This window comes from Ipomoea nil, unplaced genomic scaffold, assembly GCF_001879475.1.
Source record: "Ipomoea nil cultivar Tokyo-kokei standard unplaced genomic scaffold, Asagao_1.1 scaffold2565, whole genome shotgun sequence".
NCBI classification, from domain to species: Eukaryota; Viridiplantae; Streptophyta; class Magnoliopsida; order Solanales; family Convolvulaceae; genus Ipomoea; species Ipomoea nil.
The window spans coordinates 176,316-190,308 of NW_017618993.1; the positions used below are offsets into that span (position 1 = coordinate 176,316).

General features: G+C 30.2%; 1 protein-coding gene across 1 annotated transcript; it reads right to left on the reverse strand.

The window, feature by feature from the left end:
• LOC109153915 (probable LRR receptor-like serine/threonine-protein kinase At1g34110) lies at nucleotides 1-6,648 on the reverse strand. Its single transcript, XM_019301811.1, has 4 exons — nucleotides 5,871-6,648; nucleotides 1,188-1,403; nucleotides 350-1,099; nucleotides 1-173 (listed from the first exon to the last, which is right to left on the reverse strand). Exons 1-4 carry the CDS (start codon nucleotides 6,646-6,648, stop codon nucleotides 1-3), a joined length of 1,917 nt encoding a protein of 638 aa, XP_019157356.1.
• Between the last annotated feature and the right edge of the window lie 7,345 nt (nucleotides 6,649-13,993).

A 13,993-nucleotide genomic window follows, 5' to 3' on the forward strand; every position in this document is an offset into this window, starting at 1 on the left:
TTATGAGACAAGTCTAGTGATTCCAAACTTAGCATCCCCGCAATTGTCTCTGGTATTTGTCCATTTAGATGGTTCTTTGCTAGGGAGAGGGATATCAAATTTTGCAAGCTTCCTAGTGTGCTTGGGATGCTGCCAGAAAAATGATTTTCCGACATACATATGGAGGTTATAACCTTTAAATTCCCAATATCAGGAGATAAAGCACCACTCAAAGAATTGGAACATAGGCCAAGCCCTAAAAGGTCTTTCATGGTCCATATGTTTGGAGGAATTCTACCCGTCAATCTATTCGAACCAAGTTGTATATATCGTAAAGAAGTAAGGTTCCCTAAACATTCAGGGATGGGACCTGAAATTTGATTCTCCTTCAAATACATCAGCCCCAATTTCTCCAACTTGCAAAAACTACTAGGAATTGGTCCTCTTAATTTGTTATAGCCCAAGTACAAACGTTCAAGTCGTTGTAACCCTTTCAATGTGTTTGGAATAACTCCTCCCAAGTCATTCCCAACCATTTCTATAGTTTGTAAACCACTTAGATTGCCAATTTCTTCTGGGATTGACCCCTTTAACCCAGTACCCGCTAGCCCAAGGTTGTGTAGTGAGGAAGAAAAATTTCCAATGGATTTGGGAATAACTACTCCACGAAAATCATTATAAGTCAGATCCAAAATGTACAGCTCTCTACAATTGGTCAAAGAAGTTATGAAGCTTAATTCTGGTGATGAAGACTCACTTGATAAATCATTTCTAACAACTGAAAAGAAACTCAAGAACCTAAGATCTCCTAAAGATTTTGGAATGGACCCAGTCAAGTAGTTGAATCCAAGAATTATATGTGAGAGTTGAGAACAATTTGAGAGGCTTTGAGGTATAACTCCACTTAGCATAGTGTCAGATATATAAAGGTCTTCAAGATTGGGTAATGCATACCCTATAGTGGAAGGAAGACTCCCCCAATGGTGATTCATTGAAAGGTCAATAATCTTAAGTGTTGTGATGTTGAATATGACTTCAGGAATCAAACCACTTAGATTATTGGAATGAAAATCAAGAACCTCTACTTCATTAAGCCTTCTAACTTCTTGGGGTATTGTACCTGCAAAATATCAAAGAGCGAGTATGAAAAGTGTAAATAATTTTGTATGGATGAGGGATTGTGTAAATTAAACAACAAATTCACAAACCTGATAAAAAGTTTTCATAAAGATCTAACTCTTGAAGGGAAGTTAAGTTTCCTATTTCCCTAGGTATGGATCCAATGAGTTTATTTGTCAGCAATTGCATTACTTGAAGTGAAGTAAGGTTGAAAATGGTCTTTGGTAAAACTCCAGTAATATGGTTCGCTCGAAGATTCAAAATCCTCAAATTGCGAAGATTGCCAAATTCTTGTGGAATTTCACCTGAGGCAATACAATAGAATGTCAATTACAAATCAAATTAAGCATTCTTGTCAAATTAAAGGTAATTGAATAAGCACAAAAACAACTTTATGTCTAGTAATCTAGTGTATAATTTTCTTATAGTGTGATATATAATTGATATTGTGATGACAAAATTATCTTACACGCGCGCGCGCGCGCACACACACACATATATAACGCTGACTTTATTCTTGAAAGAATGGAGCTTACAAACTGATATGAAATGCTATGTGAAAAATATATATATATTTTTTTATTATTATTAGATGATTATGTGTACTGCAAACTTGCATTTCTTGTAAGCTTGAAATGTACAAAAAAGGATGTAGCATGACAGCATGCGGTAGCCTTTTTGTACTTTCTTTTTATTTATTTATTATTTTATTATTATTATTTTGTTATTATTATAATATATAACTTGATGTGAAAGTATGATTATTTTTTAAAGTAAGAGAGTATTGCAGGAATGAAGAGAAAACAATAAAAAAAAATTACAAATTTTATATTGTCTAAGTGGGACCCAATTTTAAAAGTGAAAGAATATTGTAGGGATAAAGACAACCTAATTAATATCTCAAGTAACCAAGCACCACTTTATACTAGGTGACTATATATATGTGTGTGTATATATATATGTTAGATATTAATGTTTAGATATATATATATAGAATTAGGTTCAAGTGAGAACCTCTGTCAATTAAATGTGAACTTGTGTACCAATGTACCATTGTGCACCGTTATACATCACATTTATAAAAATCGGACAAATTAGATCAAAATTTTAAAAAGAGTGTAGTGGTATTTTCGTAATTATCGTTAACTTCACTTTGTAACAATTAAATGTGCATTCTTGGATAACTTTTAAAAATCAATTAAAAAATTGAATTATAAATCTAAATCGTAAACATTAAAATATAAGGAGTAAAAAGTGAATTGCTAAACCAAATAAAACAAAAAAGCTCAATCATAAACTATAAAATTAAAGCCCTGAGTGCAATGCACTTTCACATTTTTATAAGTGCAATTTTTGTAATTGTAAACGTGTACTTTGTAACAAGTAAATGTGCATTCCCAAAATATTTCTGATAAGTCGAGAATATAGTAAAGTTGATGATGATTATGAAAATGTCATCGCTTAAAAAAAAAAAAAAAAAAAAAAGTTAACCTAATATGTTCACTTTTTTTCAAATGTAAGGATAAGAGTTAAGAGCATTCAAAATTGTGGATTTTATTTGGTTTTTGCAGACCAAAAAACCAAGGGTGGTTTTTAACTAGTGTGTGGATGGGTTTTTGAGGTAGTTTTTTTCTTGCAAGTTTAGATTTTTTGAGGGACCCACATGTGAGAGAAAAAGTAAAGCCAAACTCAATCCATGGGAACGCGCCCAATCGGGCGCGTGATTGCCTTACTTTAAAAATTAAAAAACAAAAAACAAAAAAAAACTGTGGCACGCTTATTTTTTGTTTTGTTTTTTTCTTTTTTTCCTCCCCTTCTCACTCCTACATGGCATATAAAAAACCATAAAAATAAACCTACACTATTATGGATGCTCTTAGTTTTTCCCTAAACACTTTTGAACCCATCCCTCCCTTAAAAAGTATGGATTGATTTTAGTCGTATTTCGGGGGCGTTGGTTCAGGTCATCTTAGATTACCTAGGTAATCTGAGTCTGGTAATGTTATATTACTTTATTTGGTTCAAGTTATGAGATTACTTGGTAATGTTATATTACCTGAAAGCTAATGTGGCGGTAATGTTTCAAGGTAATGTGATTACCCCCGTTTTCTTAGGAAATCTTAGATTACCTTGAATTATTCTAACTTTGCCCTTGTTAACTAATCCTTATATAATAATAATAATAATAATAATAATAATAATAATAATAATAATAATAATAATAATAATAATAATAATAATAATAATAATAATAATAATAATAATAATAATAATAATAATAAAATTAATATATTTTATATAATCAAATATACATGTGTGTATATTTATATATTTAGTTTTTTTTTTTGGGTAATATTTAAGCATTGATATACATTCATAGATATAAATAAATAAATACACACACATAAAATATATATATATATATATATATTATTGAGAACATTGTTGTAAATTGATTTGTATAATCTAAAATATAACCATTAACCAAACAAGGTAATATTATATTACACAATCTAAACCAAACACATATTTATTGTTGAGAGTTAGAATAACAAAATGTGAGGTTAATTTTATAATTATTAAGGCTTTCAAGATTGGAATATTTATAAATATAACTCTATCGGAGCATTATGAGGTGGATCGTAGTCCACACAGTTCTGTGGACCACGATTCAAAAACACATAAATACATTATTCTAATTAGGACCGGCCTGGGCAAGTTTTTCCAGGGGCGGCGCACAGGTCCCCCAAATTTTGGAGGCCCATATTTTTTTTTAAAAAAAATGTAGTATATTGCTGCTTTGAACAACTCAACAAACCTACCCTAAATCTCTATTCCCTAATATAGCGCTAGCAGCAGACAAAGACACAAAGTGACATAAGAGACTAGAGAGACTACACCAATTTCAATTTCACAATTTGCCGGTAATTGAATTAATTTAATTATTTAAATATTTTTGTTGAGAAAATTGTAATTTATGTCTCTCCATAATGTTCATCTAGGTTTGAGAAGCGTAAAAAGAAAAGAAGAATTGAGCAAGTAGCTCAATCTCAAAAGGGAGATCTTGAAAGATTCATTACAAAAAAATAAAAAAATAAAACAAAACTCAAATAGATGAGCAAAAAGATGATGCTAAGAAAAAAATTGTTGGATGCTAATGAGCTAGTCTTCATATAGAAAATCAAGATGATTGTGAGATGGAAAAAATTTAAATGATAATGTGCACAACGATGATAGGTATATTGTGACAATGAAAATAATAAGAATGTTGATAGTTGTTTAGATGATGTTGGACATAGTGATAAACCAAAATATTTTTCAGTGATATTAGATTGTACTCCTGATGTCATTCACCAAGAACAAATGTATTTGATTTTAAGATGTGTGGATATATCAACATATCCCATTAAAATGGGAAAAGGGTCAAATAGACCCTCGAACTTTAGCTTAAAAGTCAATTAAACCCCTAAACTTTTTAAAGGTGCAATTACACCCATCAACAATTCATTTAGGTGCAATGAAGTCCAAAAATAAGTTAATGACCTGCTATCCAGGTCATTAGGGTTCAGGCCACCTTCCGGCAAAAAAAAAAAAAAAAAAAGTGACCGCCAACCGACCGGCGAAATTTCTGGCAAAAAAAAAAAAGTGACCGGCGGCCGACGAACGGTCGTCGCCGGTCACTTTTTTTTTTTATCGGAATTTTCGCCGGAAGGTGGCCTGAACGCTAATGACCTGTGATAGCAGGTCATTAACTTGTTTTTGGACTTCATTGCACCTAAATGAATTGTTGATGGGTGTAATTGCACATTTAAAAAGTTTAGGGGCCTAATTGACTTTTAAGTTAAAGTTCGAGGGCCTATTTGACCTTTTTCCCCATTAAAATATAGAAGAGTTCTTTCTGGAATTCTTGGTTGTGAATGACACTACTGGCAAATGTCTTTTTGAAGTATTACAAAATGTTTGAACAATTATTATTTATATATAGAAATTACTTGAAAACAATGGCCCAAATTAATATATTGCACAGAACCCCACTTTTTATTGGAACGGTCCTGATTCTAATTCATATAATGCATTATTCTAACTCATAAAATACATTATCTTACCCCATAAATTTCAGTATTTTACACATAAAGTACATTACACATTATTCTAACTCATAAAATATATTATTCTAACACAAAGTACATTATTCTAACTCATAAAATACATTATCTTACTCCAAAAATTTCATTATTTTTAAAATCTAAAGTACATTATTCTAACACATAAACTACATTATTCTAACTCATAAAATATATTATCTTGCTCCCGGAATGTTCATTATTCTAACACGCACACATTGCAATGCATATTTTTTTTTTTAACATCAAAGTTTTTGGGCATCCGGGGAAAGGATGCTATAATTCCAATCTGAAAGGTAATGTATACTAACACTTAATAAATGAGTTAGGAAGACATAAATACGAAGACTTTTAAAGTTGGTGTGCTAATTAGATAAGATTAAAATATAATATTTTTCTATAAATACCTCTTCAAAACTTAAACACATTTATAATTACATCAAAAGTTATTATACTATGTAGCAAATGCACAACTTTATTTTTCTTGAATTTAATTTGCATATAATAGCTAGTGCTACCCCAAGAGTATTGAAAATAGAGAATTTTCTGATATTTTCAATACTTCTATAATTGAGGAAAAAAAAAAACAAACAAAAGAAAAGAGTATTGATAAAGTAATTATAGAAATGACAAGCAAAGAATTTGTACCTGTTAACCTGTTAACTCCAAGAGCTAGTAGTCTGAGCATCTCTAACCCTCCAATTTCTCTTGGTATAAATCCAGTGAACTCATTCATTTGCAACACCAACGATTGAAGCCATGAACAAGAAGATAAATTTGTTGGTAGTGGGCCACTAAGTCTATTACGCTCTAAATGAAGTTCAATTAGATTTGGAATGTTGCCACAAAGGTTATTCGGAAGAGTACCAGATAAATGGTTTAGATTAAGGTTAATGCTTTTAAGTGTTGAGATGTTGAAAATAGAACTTGGGATCGAACCAACAAAGTTGTTTGTACTCATATCTAGCATCTCCAAGCGACGAAGATTCCCTAACTGTTGTGGAATCTCACCCGTAAGATTATTGCTGGACAGAAGTAACACTTGTAACCGATGCAAATAACCCAACTCTTTAGGTATATTCCCATATAAAAAGTTATCACTCATGTCTAAAAGAGATAGAAATGAGAGATTTCCCAAAGATGTGGGAAGTTGTCCAGATAGGTGCATACCTGGAAGATTCAATGCAATCACCCTATGATGGCGTGATCCACAAGTAACTCCAATCCAATAACAAACAGAAATTGTAGTGGACCAGTTTCGAGCCAAAACATTATCTGGATTAACTAAAGTAAATTGATTTTTCAAATCGATAAGAGCAGATTGATCCGTGCTGATATTTTTAGTACACTCAATGAAAGTGTTTGTGGGAGAATGGAAGAAGAAGAAGATGGTAAAAAGAAAGAAGAAGGAGAATGCTTTCTCCATGAAGAGATAATGATGAGTATATTTGAACAAGCTAAGGACTTGCCTGGAGAAACTAATCACCCACAATCTAAGTATATATAGCCGAATCCAAATATTAAATATTCCAGTCTTCCTGAAGAGAATAATGGAAAATGGAAGCATAAAAAGTAGTCGACTCTTCTCCATGTCATGACCCTTCCAAGGGGAAATATTTGTTGACTTAGTCGTTTTTGCGTAAGAATAGCATTTGCCCAATCTAGGAGCAATAGTTATACCATGAAACCGAGTCAACCTTATAAGGTGGACTCAGGTCTAAAATACACAAATTACATACTGAATATTCACAAGTTATATACTGAATGTTCACAATTTATCTTTTATAAAATTGTGAACATTCAATATATAAATTATAAATATTCAGTATGTAAATTGTATATTTTGGACCTAAATTCAGTAGGTAAATTGTGTATTTTGGACCTAGGTCCACCTTGCAAGGTAAACTTAGGTCCACAATATAACTTTTCTATCTAGGGGTTGGGTAATACTCCGTACTTTTTTCTGAAGTTGTTATCCCTAATTTAGGGATTGGAATTTTAATTTGTCTCGCGAATATCCAACAAAAATCACTCCGTATGGATAGAGTTTTTTAGGTGATGAGTTTAAAAAAAAATAAAAAAAATTCACATAAGGTCGAGTTGAATGCACTTTTATATACAAAATGCATATAGAACCCAACTCGATTCAATATGTTGTTGTTGTTATTATTATTATTACATAATAGTAAAGTAAGTACTAGGTATGTAGTTAATTTTTAAAATTTTTATAACTCTTGTCAATTTTTATTTTTACTATTTTTAGTTATAAACTAATAAGTTTCATTGAAAAAAAAAATAATTTAGTTATCATATTTGAATGTTTTTATTATTTATGTTTTAATATAACTAGTGAATTTTACTATGTAAAAATAATATAATTATTATTATTATTTTTAAAGTGTTTTTAATTAATAAGATAATAAACAGTGGACATTCATAGTGGGTATCAGGTGAGTTTTTACAAATTTAGAAAATATACTGACTCTTCTTTTACATTATATTATCTGTTTAAACATACTTTTTCAACTTGATGAAATTACGTCTTTACTAAGGCTCAATTTCATGACCTTCCACATAGAATAGGTCATCACTATATAGTATCTGAGCATAAAGTGCTTAGCAGGATACTTTGAAATCTAATTTATTTAAATAGTGTAATATTTTTTAATGTACCAAATATAATATTGTCTTCCTTTATTCTCCGATCCTTCTAAGGGGAAACATTTGTTGACTTAGTCGTTTTTTACTACAAATAGCGTTTGCCCGATCTAGGGGTATACTTGTTTGTGTTTGACAATGTCACATTTTCACATTTGTATAGTTTAATGATGATTAATTAATCGGTATGGTTTACATAAACCTATATATAATATTATTTTAATAGACCACAATCCATACTATTACATGCATAGACCTACGTCCACAATATAATTTGCGTAAATATAATCAGTTTTAGCTCATGCCCATCCATATCATAAAGCCTAGCTAGCCAAGTCTACACTTCCCCTGAATCTTAATACAATTCAAAGGCCCTATTTAGTAAAGACTTCTACATACTCACAAATCTTACTCTATCAAATTTACTCCCTATAGTAAGCTTTAAGTCATTTTTTTTATGTGGGTCTTTGTAAAAGTGTCTACATCAAGTGTAGGAGTAAAAATTGAGAGTATAAAATGAGAATACATGTATTTTCCTTTGGTAAAATATTAGCTTATAGGTCAATTTTGACTTATTTGACCATTGTTAGCTATTTGATTTGGTTAAAAAATCAATATAAGTTTTTGTTTAATTAGCTTTTTATAACTCCAAAATGCTAAAATTCAAAAAGTTGCTCAAAACAACTTTTTCAATTAGCTTTTTGAAAAAATAAATTATATCAAACAGCTATCGACTAACAGTCAATTTACCAAACATATTTCTACAATCAGCTAATGGTATCAACTAGTTATACCATCTAATTAACCTAATCAACTAACATCTAACAGCCATTTACCAAACAGAGCCAAAGTCTTTTGACTCATCTTAATACAACATGTTTATGGTTCACATAATACGTAAAAAAAAATAAATAAATAAAAAAAATAACATTTCTAAAGTTAGATCTATTCTATTATTCGTAAGTCATTTTATTAATGGGAATAGAATCTGAGCCATTGATCTTGCCTAAATCAACGTCCAGGATTAACAATGATTAAAAAAAAAAAATTGATGACAATTTGGTTATTTTGTATCTAAGTCAAATTTAAGGTGTGTGATTTTTCTTCTTAAGGTGCATGGTTTTTCCATCTTAAGGTGCGTGGTTTTTGTACTGTATGGCTTAAGGTGCGTCAGGTGTTTAAAACTTAAGTGCATCGATCTAAAGCTTTAGGTGTGTGGTTTTCCTTCTTAAGGTGTGGGATTTTCCTTCTTAAGGTGCGTGGTTTGTGTGCTTAAACTGCGTCAGTTGTGGAAACTTAAGGTGCGTCGGCCTAAAGCTTTAGGTGCGTAGTTTTTTTTTCTTAAGGTGTGTTGGTTCCTTCTTAAGGTGCGTGATTTGTATGCTTAAGGTGCGTCAATTGTTAAAACTTAAGGTGCGTCATTTTAAAACTTTAGGTGTGTGGTTTGTGTTCTTAAGATGCTTTGTTTATGTGCTTAAGGTGCGTGGTTTGACCATAACAAAAAATACATTTTTAATATGCTAAAAGTACATTTTTAATATACTAAAAATACATTATTTGTGCATTGATTGTTGATCATACAAAATAATGTACTTTCAGTACTCAAATAATGTACTTTTCCTAAATACCATGTACATTTTTAATATACTAAAAATACATTATTTGTGTATTAAATGTGCATTATTTGATAGCATGGTCCACACAATAATGATAAATTAGTGTGGACCATAACAAAAAAAGTAGCTTTTTAATATACTAAAAGTACATTATCCATGTACTGATTGTACAGTACTCAGATAATGGCCCTGTTTGGTAAAAAATTGACCTATAGGCCAATTTTAGCTTATTTGACCACTATTAATTGTTTGATTTAGTTAAAATATCAATATAAATGTTTGGTTAATTAGCTTTTTTCAACTCCAAAAGGTTAAAATTCAAAAAGTTACTCCAAACAACTTTTTCAATTAGCTTTTTGAGAAAAGAAATTATACCAAACAGCTATCAGCTAACAGCTAATTTACCAAACACTTTTCCACAATCAGCTAATGTTAGCAACTATTTATACCCTCTAATTAACACAATCATCAGCTAACAGCTAACAGCTATCAGCTAAACAGCCATTTTACCAAACATGGCCAATTTATTTTTTCTTAATACAATATACATTTTTAATATACTAAAAATATATTATTTATGTATTAAATGTACATTATTTGATAAAATGACCCACACAACTGTATGAACCATCGTCCACACAATAATTTATTTGCCGCCCATAATTACAGCCAATAAAAGGGTTGAAATTGCAAAAGCATGACATTAAAGATGGACTTAGAAAGCCCACAAATTTATTTGTAAGTATTGATGATGGAAAACATGCTATCCTCATTCAAATGAAAGCAGATAAGATGTTTGATCTGTAAGGCTCTAAGCCCAACAAGTCCTCAGTTTAAAGCCATAGTAGACTTTGCCAAACTATGGCCTTTTTTGCTTAAAAAATAAAAAATAAAAAATCTTTTTAAATCCCATCAAATATGACACTGCATATTTTTTTAGTATGTAATTTTTAAAAATTTAGAAATAAAAATATTTGAGTGAGAAATTTGGTAAAATGGCATTTGTACTTATGAGTGTACATATTCTCCTTATATGTAGTCATGCATTGACTACTGGACAAAAGGAAGAAAATGTAATAAAAACTAATCAGACCATATTACTTTGAATTGATTGGTTGGTGTTATCTGAGACTGTATCACTTAAAATACATATACTTTTTAGCCAAAATCTAATATATTTTACCAGTCAACAAATATTACATTTTCTTGAAAATTATTGCATTTTCACTAGCTAATACTTTTAAAAATCAAACAAATACTTTTCAATTAAAATATAATATTTGTTAACGTATTTAAAAGTATTACATTTTAACTAAAATTATTATATATTTGAGATCTATATCATGTAAAGCGGACTTACATAAGTTTTTGTATATCTTAATAGTTAAATATGGATGTCAAATATATATTACATGCTAAGCATAGCTACATTTTTTTTTTTTTTTGAGAAAAGCATAGCTACATTATTATTCATCTTTTATGGGAAATTTAGGAAAAGAAGATGACACCAAGGTTTCATTTTCTTAATGGGGCATAAACAATGGCCAAAGATCTCATTTTCTTAGTGGCCATTTTTTATGGGCATAAAAAATCCATTTGAATTGAAGACAAACAATCCCTAACCACATCATCAATTTCAGTATTTAAAGTCAAGCTACTGTTGATAGCTTCATCAGCTTCACCACCTTCCACAAATGCATGGATGAGGCACCTATAGAGTTCTTGAGTGGACACAATTTATTTAATGAGAAATGTTAACATTATTTCATTATTGTCAACCAAAATTCTATTGTATTAGTGCAAAAGAATTGAAGCATGTGCTCCATCACAACTAAAAGTCTAAACTAATAGTTAAATTGCACATTTACTTTTGATGGCTTAATTCCAAGCATGCAGCACGTGAATCGACGCGGAGATTTACGAACCCATGAACTTTGGCTTAGGGTTGGCTCTGATACCAAATTGAAGCATGTGTTCCATCTCAATTAAAAATCTAAACTGATAGTTGGATTACAAATTTATGTTTATATATTATATGCTCAACACTAAAAAAAAATAATAAAAAAAAATAAAAAATAAAAAAAAGTAGTCCAAATGTTCAATGTGACTTGGGATGTCTCATAAATATTACAAAAAAGATATGTAAGAGTGAAGCCTCAACAGAAACTAAACTCATATAGGAGTAATTTTATATTTCTATCTTTAAATTTAAACAAAATTTCTTCCCAACTTGATGTGACATTACTCGATAAATTCATTTTTATTATTTGATTATGTACTAATTATACATTATTTAACTCATTTTATGAGATAAAATTAATCCAAGCAAAATTCAATTTGTCGGTTTGACTTCGCCCGATTCAAGGAATAAGTTGATTTTTCAAAGATGTTGCTATATAAATATATGAATTTTATTATCACATCACTAAATAAAGCATGCTTAATTTTCTGAAAAAACCTACAATCACTATGGTGCATTTTGAGTGAAGCATTATCATGAATATATTGAATATTATGCGGCGAACAATGCATTTATCAAGTAGGAGTATTATCATGTAAAGTGCGTGAACATGATGCCAATATTCACACTGATATGCGATGTGATAATCCTCACGTCACAAAAGTCATGACAAGATAACATATATGTCAAGCCTAGGGATGTTTTTCAATTATAAATTGTCATCATCGTACACAAGCTTATATTATCCTTTAAATATATATATATATATATATATATATATATATATATATATATTATATCACATAATATCGTTATATCTTATTTCATATTAATTTTTGTTGGGCGAATTCAAAATTAAAAGTTGCAACATTGTTGAGAGAAAGTTTGGAGGGTTGACTCTAGCATCTTGCAGTCGTTATATCGTGGACGCGGTCAAAACGGCACCGTTTTTTAAGTAAAGAAATGGCGCGCCGTTAATGTTAATAAAGCGCGCATTTTTGTGTGTGTTAATTACCAACTAAAACTACAGTGTATCTAAACTGACACTATAGTGTATCTAAACCGACACTGCCTCACGTATTATTTTATATATTATCAAATGAAACTGCAGTTATATCAAAATCATACTGTAGTTGTGGTGAAATGAAACTGCAGTGTATATAAAATGAAACTGAATAACATTTCACATATTTAAGTGTATATTGTGCAATGAAGATGTAGTTATATCGAAATGATCGTGTAGTTGTGTTTTAATGAAACTATAGTGTATATAAAATAAAATTAAATAACATTTTCACATATTTGAGTGTATAAATATCGAATGAAACTGTAGTTATATCGAAATGAAACTGTAGTTGTGTTGAACTGAAAATGCAGTGTATACAAAATGAAACTGAATAACAGAGTTACTTTTTGTTGAACGGTGCCAAACGAGTGCCGTTTTTTTTTTTTTTTCATTAAACAAAACGACATCGTTTTGAAGCTCGGTGCATAATCGATTATGCGCCGCGGTGCACGATATAATTTGCCAGTATCTTGATATCGAAGCATGGTATTTACTGCTATGCAAGTACAAGAAAATAAAGTTGCAATTTCGCTACTAGGATATATAACTAGAACTTTTGGCACAGTGGTAAGCGTTTGATCTGACAATTAGTATCAGAGTAGGTCATGAGTTTGAAACCACTTCTAGCGTAATGGTTGTATATATACTAGTCAATACTCATGTTTCTTCTTTCCAAAAAGGTTGAACCCCAATCGTAAGAGCCCCCCACACCCCGGTCCGACAATAATCATGTTTCTTATTAATGTTGGATAAGGAATTTTTCAAAATTTCTCAAGTTTTAAAGGTACATTATATTTTGAGAATTGATTTTTAATTCATCAATTAACTATTTTGAACATATACATGATTTTCATCTTCTTACTTGAGATAATTCAAATTTATTTTGATCGGATTAAAATTATTAGTGTATCCCACCCATATATATTAATAAGTCTCAAAAAGGTCACTCATAAATTAATATATGTCAAATTTTTTATTGTATATAACATTAAAGAATAAAATATTATAAATATGTATGCTCACTGTGAATAGTATTTAATTAAGATAAGAACATATCTTATAATTTCTTACTAAGGTGGATACCTTTCTACATATTATTTGCCCCATAAAAAATACGCAATCCAAATAAAACATGTGAGGACATGCATGTAGATGAGTTGTTATACCATGAACCACGGTTAACCTTACAAGGATTTAAAAGGATTCATATATCCAAATCAAATGTATTAAACCTTGTTCCATTTTCAATTTAAAAGGATTCATATGCTCATATATTAGGGTAGAAATAGAAAAAAGGGTCAAATAGGCCCTCGATCTTTAGCTTAAAAGTCAATTAGGCCCTTAAACTTTTTAAAGGTGCAATTACACCCATCAACAATTCATTTAGGTGCAATGAAGTCCAAAAACAAGTTAATGACCTGCTATCACAGGTCATTAGGGTTCAGGCCACCTTCTGGCGAATTTTCCGACA

Excerpts from the sequence above, each read along its gene's own strand:
- LOC109153915 (XM_019301811.1), bottom strand. The coding sequence starts at position 6,648 with ATGGAGAAAGCATTCTCCTTCTTCTTTCTTTTTACCATCTTCTTCTTC. Across the intron at positions 1,404-5,870 it reads TGGAGTTAACAGGTTAACAG|GTGAAATTCCACAAGAATTT; the intron begins GTACAAATTCTT and ends GTATTGCCTCAG. Across the intron at positions 1,100-1,187 it reads TTATGAAAACTTTTTATCAG|GTACAATACCCCAAGAAGTT; the intron begins GTTTGTGAATTT and ends GATATTTTGCAG.